Here is a 13,984-nt window from a genome sequence, read left to right as displayed (position 1 = left end):
TCTTTCCTCCCGTAACCACCACACTCTTATCAATGTCTCTTAGTCTCACTTCTATGTCCCACCTACGTATGAAATAATGCAGTTCCTGGTTTTTTCTGATTTACTTATTTCACTTCATATAATGTTATCAAGATCCCACCATTTTGCTGTAAATGATCCGATGTCATCATTTCTTATGGCTGAGTAGTATTCCATAGTGTATATGTGCCACATCTTCTTTATCCAGTCATCTATTGATGGGCTTTTTGGTTGTTTCCATGTCCTGGCCACTGTGAACAATGCTACAATGAACATGGGGCTGCAAATGTCTTTACGTATCAATGTTTCTGAGTTTTTGGGGTATATACCCAGTAGAGGGATTGCTGGGTCATAAGGTAGTTCTATTTGCAGTTTTTTGAGGAACCACCATACTTTCTTCCATAATGGTTGTACTACTTTACATTCCCACCAACAGTGTAGAGGGTTCCCTTTTCTCCACAGCCTCTCCAACGTTTGCTATTCCCTGTCTTGTTAATAGTAGCTAATCTAACAGATGTGAGGTGGTATCTCATTGCAGTTTTGATTTGCATTTCTCTAATAACTAATGAAGATGAGCATCTTTTCACATATCTGTTGGCCATTTGTATTTCTTCCTGGGAGAAGTGTCTGTTCATGGCCTCTTCCCATTTTTTTATTGGATTGTTTGTTTATTGTTGAATTTTATGAGTTCTTTGTATATTTTGTATATTAGGCCCTTATCTGAGCTGTTGTTTGAAAATATCATTTCCCATTTAGTTGGCTGTCTGTTTATTTTGTTATCAGTTTCTCTTGCTGAGCAAAAACTTCTTAGTCTGATGTAGTCCCATTCATTAATTTTTCCTTCACTTCTCTTGCCTTTGGAGTCAAATTCATAAAATGCTCTTTAAAACCCAGGTCCATGAGTTTAGTACCTATGTCTTCTTTTATGTACTTAATTATTTCAGGTCTTATGTTTAGATCTTTGATCCATTTTGAGTTAATTTTAGTACAGGGGGACAAACTGTAGTCCAGTTTCATTCTTTTGCATGTGGCTTTCCAGTTTTCCCAGCACCATTTATTGAAGAGGCTTTCTTTTCTCCATTGTGTGTTGTTGGCCCCTTTATCAAAAATTATTTGACTATATATATGTGGTTTTATTTCTGGTTTTCTATTCTGTTCCATTGGTCTGAGTGTCTATTTTTCTGCCAATACCATGCTGTTTTGATTGTCGTGGCCCTATAATATAGTTTGAAGTCAGGTATTGTAATGCCCCCAGCTTCATTCTTTTTCTTTAGGATTGCTTTGGCTATTCGGGGTTTTTTATAGTTCCATATAAATCTGATGATTTTTTTGCTCCATTTCTTTAAAAAATGTCATTGGAATTTTGATGGGAATTGCATTAAATTTGTATATTGCTTTGGGTAATATGGCCATCTTGATTATATTTATTCTTCCTAACCAAGACCAAGGAATATTCTTCCATCTCATTATATCTTTTTCGATTTCCCTTAACAATGGTTTATAGTTTTCATTATGTAAGTCCTTTACATCCTTTGTTATGTTTATTCCTAGGTATTTTATTTTTTTTTGTTGCAATCGTGAAGGGGATTATTCTTTTGAGTTCATTCTCAAATGTTTCATTGTTGGCATATAGAAAGGCTATTGACTTCTGTATGTTAATTTTGTATCCTGCGACCTTACTGTATTGGCTTATTGTTTCTAGTAGTCTTTTTGTGGATTCTTTGGGGTTTTTGATGTATAGGATCATATCATCTGCAAAAGTAAAGTTATACCTTTACTTCTTCTTTTCCGATATGGATGCCTTTTATTTCTTTGTCTTGTCTGATTGCTCTGGCTAGAACCTCTAGTACCACATTAAATAAGAGTGGAGAGAGTGGACAACCCTGTCTTGTTCCTGATTTAAGGGGGAAAGCCTTCAGTTTAGTGCCATTTAATATGATGTTACCTGGGCCTGACCTGTGGTGGCGCAGTGGATAAAGCGTCGACGTAGAAATGCTGAGGTCGCCGGTTCGAAACCCTGGGCTTGCCTGGTCAAGGCACATATGGGAGTTGATGCTTCCAGCTCCTCCCCCCCTTCTCTCTCTCTGTATCTCCCTCTCCTCTCGAAAATGAATAAATAAAAATAAAATAAAAAGAATAATATGATGTTACCTGATGGTTTATCATATATGGCCTTTATTATGTTGAGATATTTTCCTTCTATACCCATTTTGTTGAGAGTCTTAGACATAAAATTGTGTTGTATTTTATTGAAAGCCTTTTCTGCATCTATTGGTAAGATCATGTGGTTTTTGTTCTTTGTTTTGTTTGTATGGTGTATTACTTTAACCGTTTTACGTATGTTGAACCATCCTTGAGATTCTGGGATGAATCCCACTTGATCATGATGTATTATTTTTTTAATATGTTGTTGTATTCGATTTGCTAGTATTTTGTTTAGTATTTTAGCATCTGTATTCATTAGAGATATTGGTCTGTAGTTTTCTTTTTTTGTGCCATCCTTGCCTGGTTTTGGTATGAGGGTTATGTTGGCCAAATAAAATATGTTTGGAAGTATTGCTTCTTCAATTTTTTGGAAGACTTTGAGTAGAATAGGAACCAAGTCTTCTTTGAATGTTTGATAAAATTCACTGGTATAGCCATCTGGGCCTGGACTTCTATTTTTGGGGAGGTTTTTAATGTTTTTTTCTATTTTTTCTCTACTAATAGGTCTGTTTAGGCTTTCTGCTTCTTCTTGACTCAGACTAGGAAGGTTGTATTGTTCTAGGAATTTATCCATTTCTTCTAGGTTGTTGAATTTAGTGGCATAAAGTTTTTCATAGTATTCTACAATAATTCTTTGTATATCTACGGTGTCCATGGTGATTTCTCCTCTTTCATTTTGGATTTTGTTTATATGAGTTCTTTCTCTTTTTTCCTTGGTAAGTCTTGCCAAGAGTTTGTCAATTTTGTTGATCTTTTCAAAGAACCAGCTCCTTGTTCTATTAATTTTTTCTATAGTTTTTCTGTTCTCTATTTCATTTATTTCTGCTCAGATTTTTATTATCTCCTTTCTTCGGCTGGTTTTGGGTTGTCTTTGTTCTTCTTTTTCTAGTTCCTTAAGGTGTAAAGTTAAGTGGTTCACTTTGGCTCTCTCTTGTTTGTTCATATATGCCTGAAGTGATATGAACTTCCCTCTTATCACTGCTTTTGCTGCATCCCATAGATTCTGATATGTCGTATTGTCATTTTCATTTGTCTGTATATATCTTTTGATCTCTCCACTTATTCTTTGACCCATTCATTTTTTAAAAGTATGTTGTTTAGTTTCCACATTTTTGTGGGAATTTTTTTCCTCTTTTTTGCAGTTGAATTCTAGTTTCAAGTCTTTATGATCAGAAAATATGCTTGGTACAACTTCGATTTTTCTGAATTTGCTGATGTTGTTTTTGTGGCCCAATATATGGTCAATTCTTGAGAATGATCCATGTACACTGAAGAAAAATGTGTACTCAGTCACTTTGGGATGAAATGTCCTGTAGATGTTTATCATATCCAGGTGCTGTAGTGTTTTGTTTAAGGCCACTATATCTTTGTTGATTCTCTGTTTGGATGACTGATCTAGAGCCATCAGCGGTGTATTGAGGTCTCCAAGTATGATTGTATTTTTGTCCGTTTTTGTTTTAAGGTCAATAAATAGCGTCTTATATATTTTGGTGCTCCTTGGTTTGGTGCATATATATTAAGAATTGTTATGTCTTCTTGATTCAGTGTCCTCTTAGCCATTATGAAATGGCAATTTTTGTCTTTGAGTACTTTTGTTGTCTTGTAATCAGCATTATCAGATATGAGTATTGCTATGCCTGCTTTTTTTTGGATGTTATTTGCTTGGAGTATTGTTTTCCAGCCTTTCACTTTGAATTTGTTTTTATCCTTGTTACTTAGATGAGTTTCTTGTAGGCAGCATACAGTTGGATTTTCTTTTTAAATCCATTCTGCTACTCTGTGCCTTTTTATTGGTGAGTTTAATCTGTTTACATTTAGTGTAATTATTGACACTTGTGAGTTCCCTATTGCCATTTTATAGATTGCTTTCTGTTAGTTTTGTGTCTTGTTTGATCCTTCTCTTTCATTTTTCTATCTTTATTTTTTATTTTGTTGTATTCCATACATCTTTCCTCTGTTGCTATCTTTTTAAAATCATGTGCTTCTGTGGTAGTTTTTTCAATGGTGATTACCTTTAAGTAATGAAAGGGTTCCTACCCTGTTCATTGTAGTGCACTATTTTGTGAGTACTTTTGCACTCCATCGTCCTTTGCTACTGTTAATCTCCATCCTCTCCCACCCCTTTCTTTTTGTTATTGTCACAGTTTAAATTTGGTTTTATTGTGTTCTTCTTGGAGCTTTTACTTGTGGCTTTGTTTCTTTTTTGTTCTTTATATCTGATTGGAGAACCCCCTTTAGTAATTCCTGGAGTGGGGGTTTTCTGATGACAAATTCCCTCATCTTTTCTGTATCTGTGAATGTTTTTATTTCTCCTTCATATTTGAAGGATAGCTTTAATGGGTATAATATTCATGGCTGAAAGTTCCTCTCTTTCAGGAGTTTAAATATTGGGGTCCACTCTCTTCTAGCTTGTAGAGTTTCTGTTGAGAAATCTGATGATAATCTAATGGGCCTTCCTTTATATGTTATATTCTTCTTTTCCCTGGCTGCCTTGAGATTTTTTTTTTTTTTTTTTTTTGTCATTGGTTTGTGCCAATATCATTATGATGTGCCTTGGAGTAGGTTTGTTGGGGTTAAGAAAACTCGGAGTTCTGTTTGCTTCTTGAATTGGAGGCTTGAGTTCTTTCCACAGGCTTGGGAAGTTCTCATCTATTATTTGTTTGAGTATCTTCTCCATTCCATTTTCTCTCTCTTCTCCCTCTGATATACCTATTATTCTTATGTTATTCTTTTTGATGGAGTCAGATAATTCCTGTAGGGCTATCTCATTTTTTTTTTTTTTTGAGTCTCTCTCTTCTTCTCTCTGTTGTACCTCAAGTTGCTCGTTTTCTATTTCACTAATCCTCTCTTCTATCTGGCCTGTTCTATTAGCTAAGCTTGTTACCTTGTTTTTCATCTCGTGAATTGAGTTTTTCATCTCTGTTTCATTTTTTTTTATAGTTTCAATTTCCTTGGAAATATATTCTTTGTGTTCACTGAGTTGTTTTCTGAGCTCCCTAAATTGCCTCTCTGTGTTTTCTTGTATATATCTGAGTATTTTTAGGATTTCTATTTTAAATTCTCTGTCATTTAACTCCAAGGTTTCCAATATATTAAATTTTTTCTCCATAGATTTTTCCTCATCTGTTACTTCTCTTTCTTTTATATCCATGATATTCGATTTTCTCTTCCTTAATGGCATCTGAGGGTGGTTTTGTTGATAGTATTAATGAGATTTAATAAAGAATAAAAAGTTAAAAAAATAAAAATAAAAAATCAAAGAGTTGTTTTTTAAAAAAAATTAATAATGAAATAAATAAAAGTAAAATAAAATAAAAATTTTAAAAAAAGGAAATTATTCCCCCCCTCCTTTTTTCCTCTTCTCTCCCCTCTTTCTTGAGAAAATCTTGTGGTGAACTGTGAATTATATTGTACTAAATGGAACAAACAATACCTGTGATGGAGGGCCTGAATTGGGGAGAAGTAATAAAGGGGCGCAAATAAGGAAAAAAATTGGGTCAAGAATAAAATGGTTTGCTTTTAGGTGTTGGTTGACTAAGAGTTGTGATGAGAGGAATAAGAGGGAAACAGGAAAATGGGGGGACAAATTAAAAAATTACTATTGTATTTAGTGGAACAAGAACTAGATAAAATGGAGAGCCAGGGATGGGAGCACTGCTAGTGAGTTAAGAAAGTGAAGTAAGCCCTGGCCGGTTGGCTCAGCGGTAGAGTGTCGGCCTAGCGTGCGGAGGACCCGGGTTTGATTCCCGGCCGGGGCACACAGGAGAAGCGCCCATTTGCTTCTCCACCCCTCCGCCGCACTTTCCTCTCTGTCTCTCTCTTCCCCTCCCGCAGCCGAGGCTCCATTGGAGCAAAAATGGCCCGGGCGCTGGGGATGGCTCTGTGGCCTCTGCCTCCCTCAGGCGCTAGAGTGGCTCTGGTCACAACATGGTGACGCCCAGGATGGGCAGAGCATGCCCCCTGGTGGGCAGAGCATCGCCCCTGGTGGGCGTGCCGGGTGGATCCCGGTCGGGCTTATGCGGGAGTCTGTCTGACTGTCTCTCCCTGTTTCCAGCTTCAGAAAAATGAAAAAAGAAAAAAAGAAAGAAAGTGAAGTAAAAAAACCCCAAAATGCCACAAACATAAGTTTGAGTTCCAGATAAGATAATTTGTTCCTTATTGAGGTTTGAATGAGAGATGTAAAGGAGAAAGGAAGAAACTAATATAGAGGGAGAAAAGAAAGAGAGAGAGATAAAAAAGAGGGAACCACTAAAAGAAGAAAAAAGAGAAGAGAGAGAGAGAGTTAAGGGTTTTGGAGTGCAACCCTCATAGAGAGAAAGGAAGAGGAAAGAAAAGATAATGGGAGATGTAACACTTATGGGTAGTATAGTTCAAGGAGAGGAGAAAGTAAGACCGGCAGAGAGTTAAACGACCAAATTGGAGGAGGAAAAAAATATATCAAGAATGAAGATAAGTGAAACAAACGAACAACTATAATAAAATGGGATAGGTTATAAAGTCTGCGGATTATTCTTGATTTTGAGAGATTATCTTCTTGCTTTTTGTTTTCTCTCCCTCTTCCTGGTCGGTGACTCTGTACCCCAGGTTCTGCCCCTTTGGTATGCTCAGGTAGAGGTTTGCAGGTGATAAGTCGCTATGGCGATGTCATGTATTGTCCTTCAGTCTCGTTGGCAGTTGAGGCTCATTAGCATTTATAGGCTCCGACAGTGAGAGAGTCTGTGTTCCTGGAGCCTCTCTCCTAGTCTTTCCTCAATTAGTAGCCTGATAATCCAGCTATGGGGTTGCTGCTGCCTCTTCCTGGATAGTAAGAGGCTCAAAGAGCTAGCAACTCCCCACTCTATTCCCACTCAGCACAGGGCTCTGGGTAAGGCTCAGTCAGTCAGAGCTGCTAGCATAATCAGGTGGGGCTTCCGTCCACTCAAAGACCTCTGGCTCTGCCACTCTGTCCGGTAACACGGGCGGGCGCCCACTCCTGGGGCGCTTGGAGGAAACTCTCGCTCACTATCTGTGTGCAGACCAGGATAGCAGGCCGGCAGTCTCACACTCTGAGTGAAACCCCACCAGCACGGAAAAGTTCCAGCGTTGGAATTGGCTCTCTCTCCCTTTCCGTGTGCGGCTTTTTCAGGGCACTAGGGCGGCCCGAGATTCCACTTTTGGCCCACACAGAGGTTTCTGATTCTGCCCCTCTGTGGGATAACACGGGCTCCCACTCCTGAGGTACTGGGAGGAATCTCTTGCCCACTCTCCATGCGCGCCAACCAGAATATCAGGCCAGCTGCCTCACCCTCTGAGTGAAACCCCCGTCCACATGGAAAAGTTCCAGCATTGTAATTGGCTCTCACTCCCTCCCCGTGCGCGGCTTTTTCAGGGCGCTGGAGCGGCCTGGAGATTCCGCTTTCGGCCCACACAAAGGCCCCTGACTCTGCCTCTCTGTAGGGTAACACAAGCGCCCACTGCTGATGCACTCGGAGGAATCTCTCACCCACTATCTGCGCACGCCGACCAGGAGATCGGGGAAAATGGCTGCCCCACTTGTCTTTCTTTGTCTGGGTTTGGCACGAGTGTTAGCTTGTATTGACTGGGTTGCCACAGGCACAGTTTTTCCTCGGCTTGGATCTCCGTGCCACAGCCTGGTTTGGCCGTTTGTGCCGCGGCCTGGATCTATTCACCTCCTTTGCCCGCCTTCGTTTCTATACTCTCAGTTCCCAGTGAAAGCAGCCCTGTTTAGGTTAGTGAGGAAGGCGGAGCATTTCTTACTCCCTATTTCCTTCGGGGTTTGATTATATATTTAGCCAATTTTTCGCTCAACCATACCTTCGGGTGTATTGCGAAACATCTGGAGGCTCCAAGGATAGGTTTTTCTGTTTCTGGTTGAAGATCTTGTTGAGTTTGGGGGGAAATTTACCGGTATCGCTTTCTACCGTGCCATTACTCTGACGTCATCTCTTATATAAGTTTCAACTGAGCTCGTGAAAATTGTTTTCACTTTTTAAAAAGTGGGGTTTTCTAGAATTACAACTTAGACAAATATTTGCCAGTGTTTCTTACTTTTGGTGTTCAGAGGCTAGGCTGAGGTTTCCTTGGGGCCAGATGTCCATTCTCACCAGCTTCCCTGTTAGGCCATTGGTTTTGCTATTTCCTTACATGTCCTGCAGAATCCAACTCAGTTACGATGTATGTAAAATATTCTCAGCTATATCCAACCATTTTTATCTCTTCTTTGAATTTAAAGTTAGTTTCTCGCAGTTGAGCCCTAAAATTGTTCAAGTTTGGTTCTAATGTAATTATACTACTCACAAAAATTAGGGGGTATTTCAAAATGAATATGAAGCGATAAAAAAAGAAGCATTTGATTTTTTTTATTAAACAACATCAGGAAAGCAAATGACAAGTCAAAGAAAGTTTTATTATGCAAATGAGGTGCAAACCAACTTTTGTTTCATTGGTGAAAATGCACTATACAAAAGGTTGAAAGTACTGGAGTATCTGCACGTTCCCTGATCCCTTAATTTTTGGGAGCAGTATATTTTGCCCTCCCAGTTAAATATAATTTCTCAGTTGCCAAGGATTATCATTCCGTTGGCACACGGAGCAGGACACCCAGGCCACAGGCGGAGACCGATGCTGAGCATTGCACAGTCCCGTGCACCTGCTCAGTGTCTCAGAGTGGCCTCCGTTCTGAGTTCTTTTTTATTTTAATTTCATATCATTAATTTATTAAATTATTAGTTTTTTTAGTTCTATGCTCAATAATTTTTATTTAAATTAAAATATAATTTTATATTTTCAATTTTTTAATTTATTTCACTGACATTGGTTAATAAGATTGTATATATAAGTTTCAAGTGCATATTTTGTTGGATGCTTCCTTTCTCCTTTTAAATATTTATCAGCTAAATATTGTAGAGAGGGGGGAGAAACATTTTATTATAAATAATTGTTTACAATGATAATTATTTTTATCCAGGCTTTCCAGTAGAACCCAAACCTGTTTTGTCAGATCTCAGTCATCTCCTGCTTTATATTTTAGGCTCTTATGCCAAGTCATAGCTGGTATGTAGATTTCTAAATATAAAAGAAAATGCTCTACAGGTATGATCCTCATTCTACATATTTTCTAATAAAAGTCTAAAATTCATTGTCTATACATGTTGCTAGAATATTTAAAATACCCCAGCATGTTTATCAGTATTTAGGAACCTGTATGGTTGAGTTTTGTAAGTTTGAATTTTAAAATTCCACAAAATATTAATGGATGAATTTAGGAAACTTTTGGATCTTCAGAATGATGATCAGATCCTCTAAATGTTTTAAACATCTAGCAAGGTATATTGATTATAAGAGACTTGGAAGTAGTTTGTCACAAATACTGTTTTTTCTATTTATATTGCCCTAAATTGCAGCACTATTATAGACACTACAGAAAACAATAATTTATTTCTGTTGTGATATCAGAATCTTGTATGACAAGTAGCCTGGTGTTTTCTAGTGAGCCGTGACAGAGAAGGCATTACCTTTGTGATTAGCAGCTGTTACTTCATATCTCACTTTCCCAACATCAACCTGAATTAGATCCATTCTTTAAAAAGAATAAAACCACCAGTTGTGACAGTGGGAGGATGGAACTTGGGCCCCTGAGAGAACACGAGATGACGAGATGATTCGTTGTTGAAGACGGTTCTCCTCAGTAAGTCATTTCTCTGTATTGTTGACCCTGCCCAGGTGTTTCTGCCACCCAACTTCATGACAATTACTTCTGCATTTTCAGAAATAAGTGCCAGGGTGGGTCTAGTCTGTCAGCCACCAAATAAAGGCTTCTGAAGGACAGTGTAGCCACGGAGCACACAAAACAGTGCCCCTCCATGAAACCTGCCTCCTGGGGAATAGTGTCCTGTTTCACAGGCCAGGCTGCTCCCGCAGCAGTGGGTAGTGCAGGGTTTCTTTCTAGCAAGGTATATCAGAATCTCAGCCAAGGCCTCTCCAGTCCGCAAATCTGCCCTCACATACACCCTCCAGTGTGAGAATCACTGCTGCGGCTGACAGGTATCACTGGTGAGAGAGTGGGCAGATGCATCGGAGGGGTTCTGAATTACTCGTACTACAGGAGGTCATAGTACGTGTTCCTATACACTGACTGCCACACACCAGGGACAAAAATTAGTAAAAATACAATGGGACCACATAAATATATAATATCTATTTCCTGGGTTTTGAGAGTTAGTATTTAGTACCTGGGATCCTTAGATACAAAGCCTGGGGCCTCTGAAATATAAGGCTGTTAAATTAAGCAGTCCCTCCTTAACCTTAGGGCACATGTTCTAAGAACCCCAGGAGATGCCCAAAATCACAGATAGTAACTACCCCACATATACTGTGATTTTTCCTATTCATACCTACCTATGATAAAGTTTAATTTATAAATTAGGCACAGTAAGAAATTAACAATAATAACTAATGATGAACTGGAACAGTTGTAACAATATGCTGTAATAAAAGCTATGTGAATGTAGTCTCTCTCTCAGAATATGTTATTGTGCTGTACTCCCCTTTCCACTTAATGGTGGCACTTTACGGCTTCTCTTTGGCATATTCCAATTGCCAGCATCACTACCCTTGTGCTTTGAGAAAATCAGGATGACTCGCCTGATCTGTGTTGGCACAGTGGATAAAGTGTCGACCTGGAATGCTAAGGTTGCTGGTTCAAAACCTTGGGCTTGCCCGGTCAAGGCACATATGACAAGCAACCAGTGAATCCCTGAAGGGAAGCAACTATGAGTGGATACTTCTCATTCCTCTCTCCTATCTCTTTCCTTTCTCTGTAAAATCAATAAATAAAATCTTTTAAAAAATATCAGGAGGACTCGAAGACAAGCAGCACCATGTTGCAGTAGTCACTCTGGTAACTGAGATGACTGCCTAGTGACCAGTGGGCAGGAGTGTCACAGCGTGGAGATGCTGAGCAAAGGGATGATGGGATGATTGGGAAGGGGGGCTGGACAACAGCATGAGATTTCGTCGCACTACTCAGAGTGGCGCACAATTTAAAACTTATACAAATTTTCCATTTTCAGCCCACGGTTGACCGTAGGAAACTGAAACCGTGAATAGGGGGTGGGGGTAAGATAGCTGAACATTGATGAAGCAGCAGGTGGTGGTCCCAGTCCTGCTCCTGAAGAGAAGTCTACAGCCTTACTGGTGAACTAGGAAAGAAAAAAAAATAGTATTACCCAATATGCATTTCTTTGGCATATATTTGGCAGTAAAAAAGTTCTAGGCAGACAAGGGTTGGGTGTCCTAGGCAGTAATTTTCTGGAGAGCCTGAAGTATTTGGTGCCTCAGTTGAGGCTGAGAAATTGGGCTGAGACTAAGCCTGCAGAGAGGACAAGTTTGTGGGAACTAACAGTCAAGAGCTAGGTCAGGAAGGTTGCAAGAAAAAAACACAGTGTGGACTGACAAATCCACACAATCCTGAGTTATAAAGGCTACCAAGCGAGTCATCTTTGCATTTATAGCTGGTTGCAAGCACTTAGATCTCAGGAGGTGAATCAGGAGTGTGTTAGCATGACTGAAAAAGCAGACATACTGCTCACGGGAAGCTCCGCATTGGGAACTCAATAAGGAAGTGCTGATAACCACAGTATGCTAGTAGCAAGTTGTATTTGTTGGCTACTTTATAGTTTAACGTGTGTGTGCCTTACACACCTCCCATGTATACTCCTGTCGCAGTTTATGTCCAGAAGGTAGGTGCCAGGTTAAGGAGTTGAGGTGACTTGCTCTGACTCCTACTCCTGCTAAGTGCTGGACTTGGGCTTGAACTGCACAGGGTCTTCTCTCTTCCGCTGGTAAAGAGACAGATGCAGAAGCGCTCATCACGGGAGTGGTAAGATTTGGAGTACCTGCATAATTTTTAAATTTTATTTTCCAGGTTCTCAGGGACAAATTAAGATTTACCGGTTTTCAAAATACTGTGTAAAAACTCTTTTACAAAAAAAAAAAATTTTAAGGCATCAAAATTTACCAAGATCATGAAAGCAGGTTAATTCTGAGTACTAAATTGATTTACAATTTTCTGTTTGCATTTAATTACGATGATAACATGCAGTGTAAACAAGGATATACCTTAATTTACTCGGTTACAAATAATTGGTGCATGGTTTCCGTGTTGTTTCTAACAAGTTGTCGGTATGTAGCTGTTATGCTTTTAACTTTTTGGTATTCTTGAAACAATTGGTTTACATATATATTGACAAATATGCATCTATATCTTCTGCAAGAATTTTCCATGATGTAACATTCTCCTGGTCCAAGCGGGCCTGAAAGTTGCCTGTGCATATTTTAATCCAGGAGCACATGTTATGTGCCTCTGCACCCAGAGAAAGGGTGGCCACTGAAACTCTGGGGCCTAAGGGGGGGCCTCTCCTCTCTGGTTTCTGTGAATGTGACAAGAGGGGAAACAGGACAGGAGTCAATGTGGTCATTATAGAGTGTCATGTGCCGGCTGCCTTAGAAGCTTAGACACCTCTGTGTTCTTTCCTTAGCTGTGTGCAAATGCATCTGGTCACCTTGCTGAATTCGGAACAGCAGACCCTCTGTCTTCCTAGTCTGAAGAATCTCTGGAGTAAAAACTAATTGTGTCGCAGTCCATAGCAATTTCATAATCTAGATAGGGACTAGCATAAAGCCACTAACCTCATTTATCAGCATCGTGAGAGGGAGCTGAGCCGCAGGGTCTGGAGGTGAGAGTGAACGTTCTGGCTCCTGCTTCCAGCAGCTTCTCCTATTCAGCAGCAGCGGGGATGTGCCCCAACTCTTTTATAGCTATATCTGATCTCACTGGAGATTTAAAAATCATTACAATAAAATGTTTCTGTGTCACTCTGTTCTTGAAATAGCAGTGCCATTTAATTCACACTTAACGTTTGTTGCAGAGAAAGCAGCAGCTGCCAACATAGACGAAGTGCAGAAGTCAGACGTCTCATCCACGGGGCAGGGGGTCATTGACAAGGATGCGCTGGGGCCCATGATGCTTGAGGTAGCCCACCCTTGTTTGGGTTCTGTATTTTACAATGTTGTTGTTCATGTTATTACATTTGTTTTCAGGTAAATGTAATTTATGGATAATCCATGGTTAACTTTTACTCCTAAGATTGAAAGTTGAAGCACTACTTACTTCTTGGATTTATTAACATGTATCTACTAGCTCCTGATTCCAGCATATATACATTTCAAATGAAAGATAGAGAATGAAATTGACTAGATTAGAATATAAATTGACAGGCATTAACTGACAGTGGAGCATTCATTTTGGAAAATCGTATTTACAAGTCCTGTTAAATTCTGCTATATTTTAGTTTTAAATTTCCCCCCAATTCTTAGATTTTATGTATGTCATGTACATATGCTGTGTGTGTATATATATATAGGTTAAAATTTGAAGACCAAAAGGAGGTTTATGCTTTTTATTTAGGCAACTTCAAGCTAGTTTATTTATCTCATAAAGATGAAAATTGAAGGTAATAGGCAGAACTTTAAAGATATAAGCATCACAAGTATAATGGTTGGTCTTAACTGCCTGTTCTTCATTAGCTTGAAGAACTTTTATGACCAGACTTCTGTCTAGAATTTGTAAAGTCCAGCTTTTCTATTTTATTAACTAGTACAGTATTAAGCACCCCGTACTGTGCTGTACCTATTCCGGAATTAAAATTCAAGATGTAGGCTATGGTAAAATGAGGGAAAATGTCAGTGAATATATAACAAG

The 13,984-nt window shown here is 39.1% G+C and overlaps 1 protein-coding gene across 10 annotated transcripts in view; it reads left to right on the top strand.

Moving 5' to 3' along the window:
- NCOA2 (nuclear receptor coactivator 2) overlaps positions 1–13,984 on the top strand; it is a 315,226-nt gene that overhangs the window by 243,752 nt on the left and 57,490 nt on the right. For all 10 annotated transcript variants that reach the window (XR_010730241.1, XM_066266294.1, XM_066266291.1 and 7 more), the window contains one exon: positions 13,152–13,255. Coding sequence is in view for 9 of the 10 variants with exons in the window: in XM_066266294.1 (XP_066122391.1) it covers positions 13,152–13,255 (104 nt within the window). In the remaining variant the exon portion in view is untranslated. The remainder of the gene's footprint in view (positions 1–13,151; positions 13,256–13,984) is intronic.

This window comes from Saccopteryx bilineata, chromosome 3, assembly GCF_036850765.1.
Source record: "Saccopteryx bilineata isolate mSacBil1 chromosome 3, mSacBil1_pri_phased_curated, whole genome shotgun sequence".
Classification (NCBI taxonomy): Eukaryota; Metazoa; Chordata; class Mammalia; order Chiroptera; family Emballonuridae; genus Saccopteryx; species Saccopteryx bilineata.
This window is presented reverse-complemented; position numbering and strand designations above follow the sequence as displayed.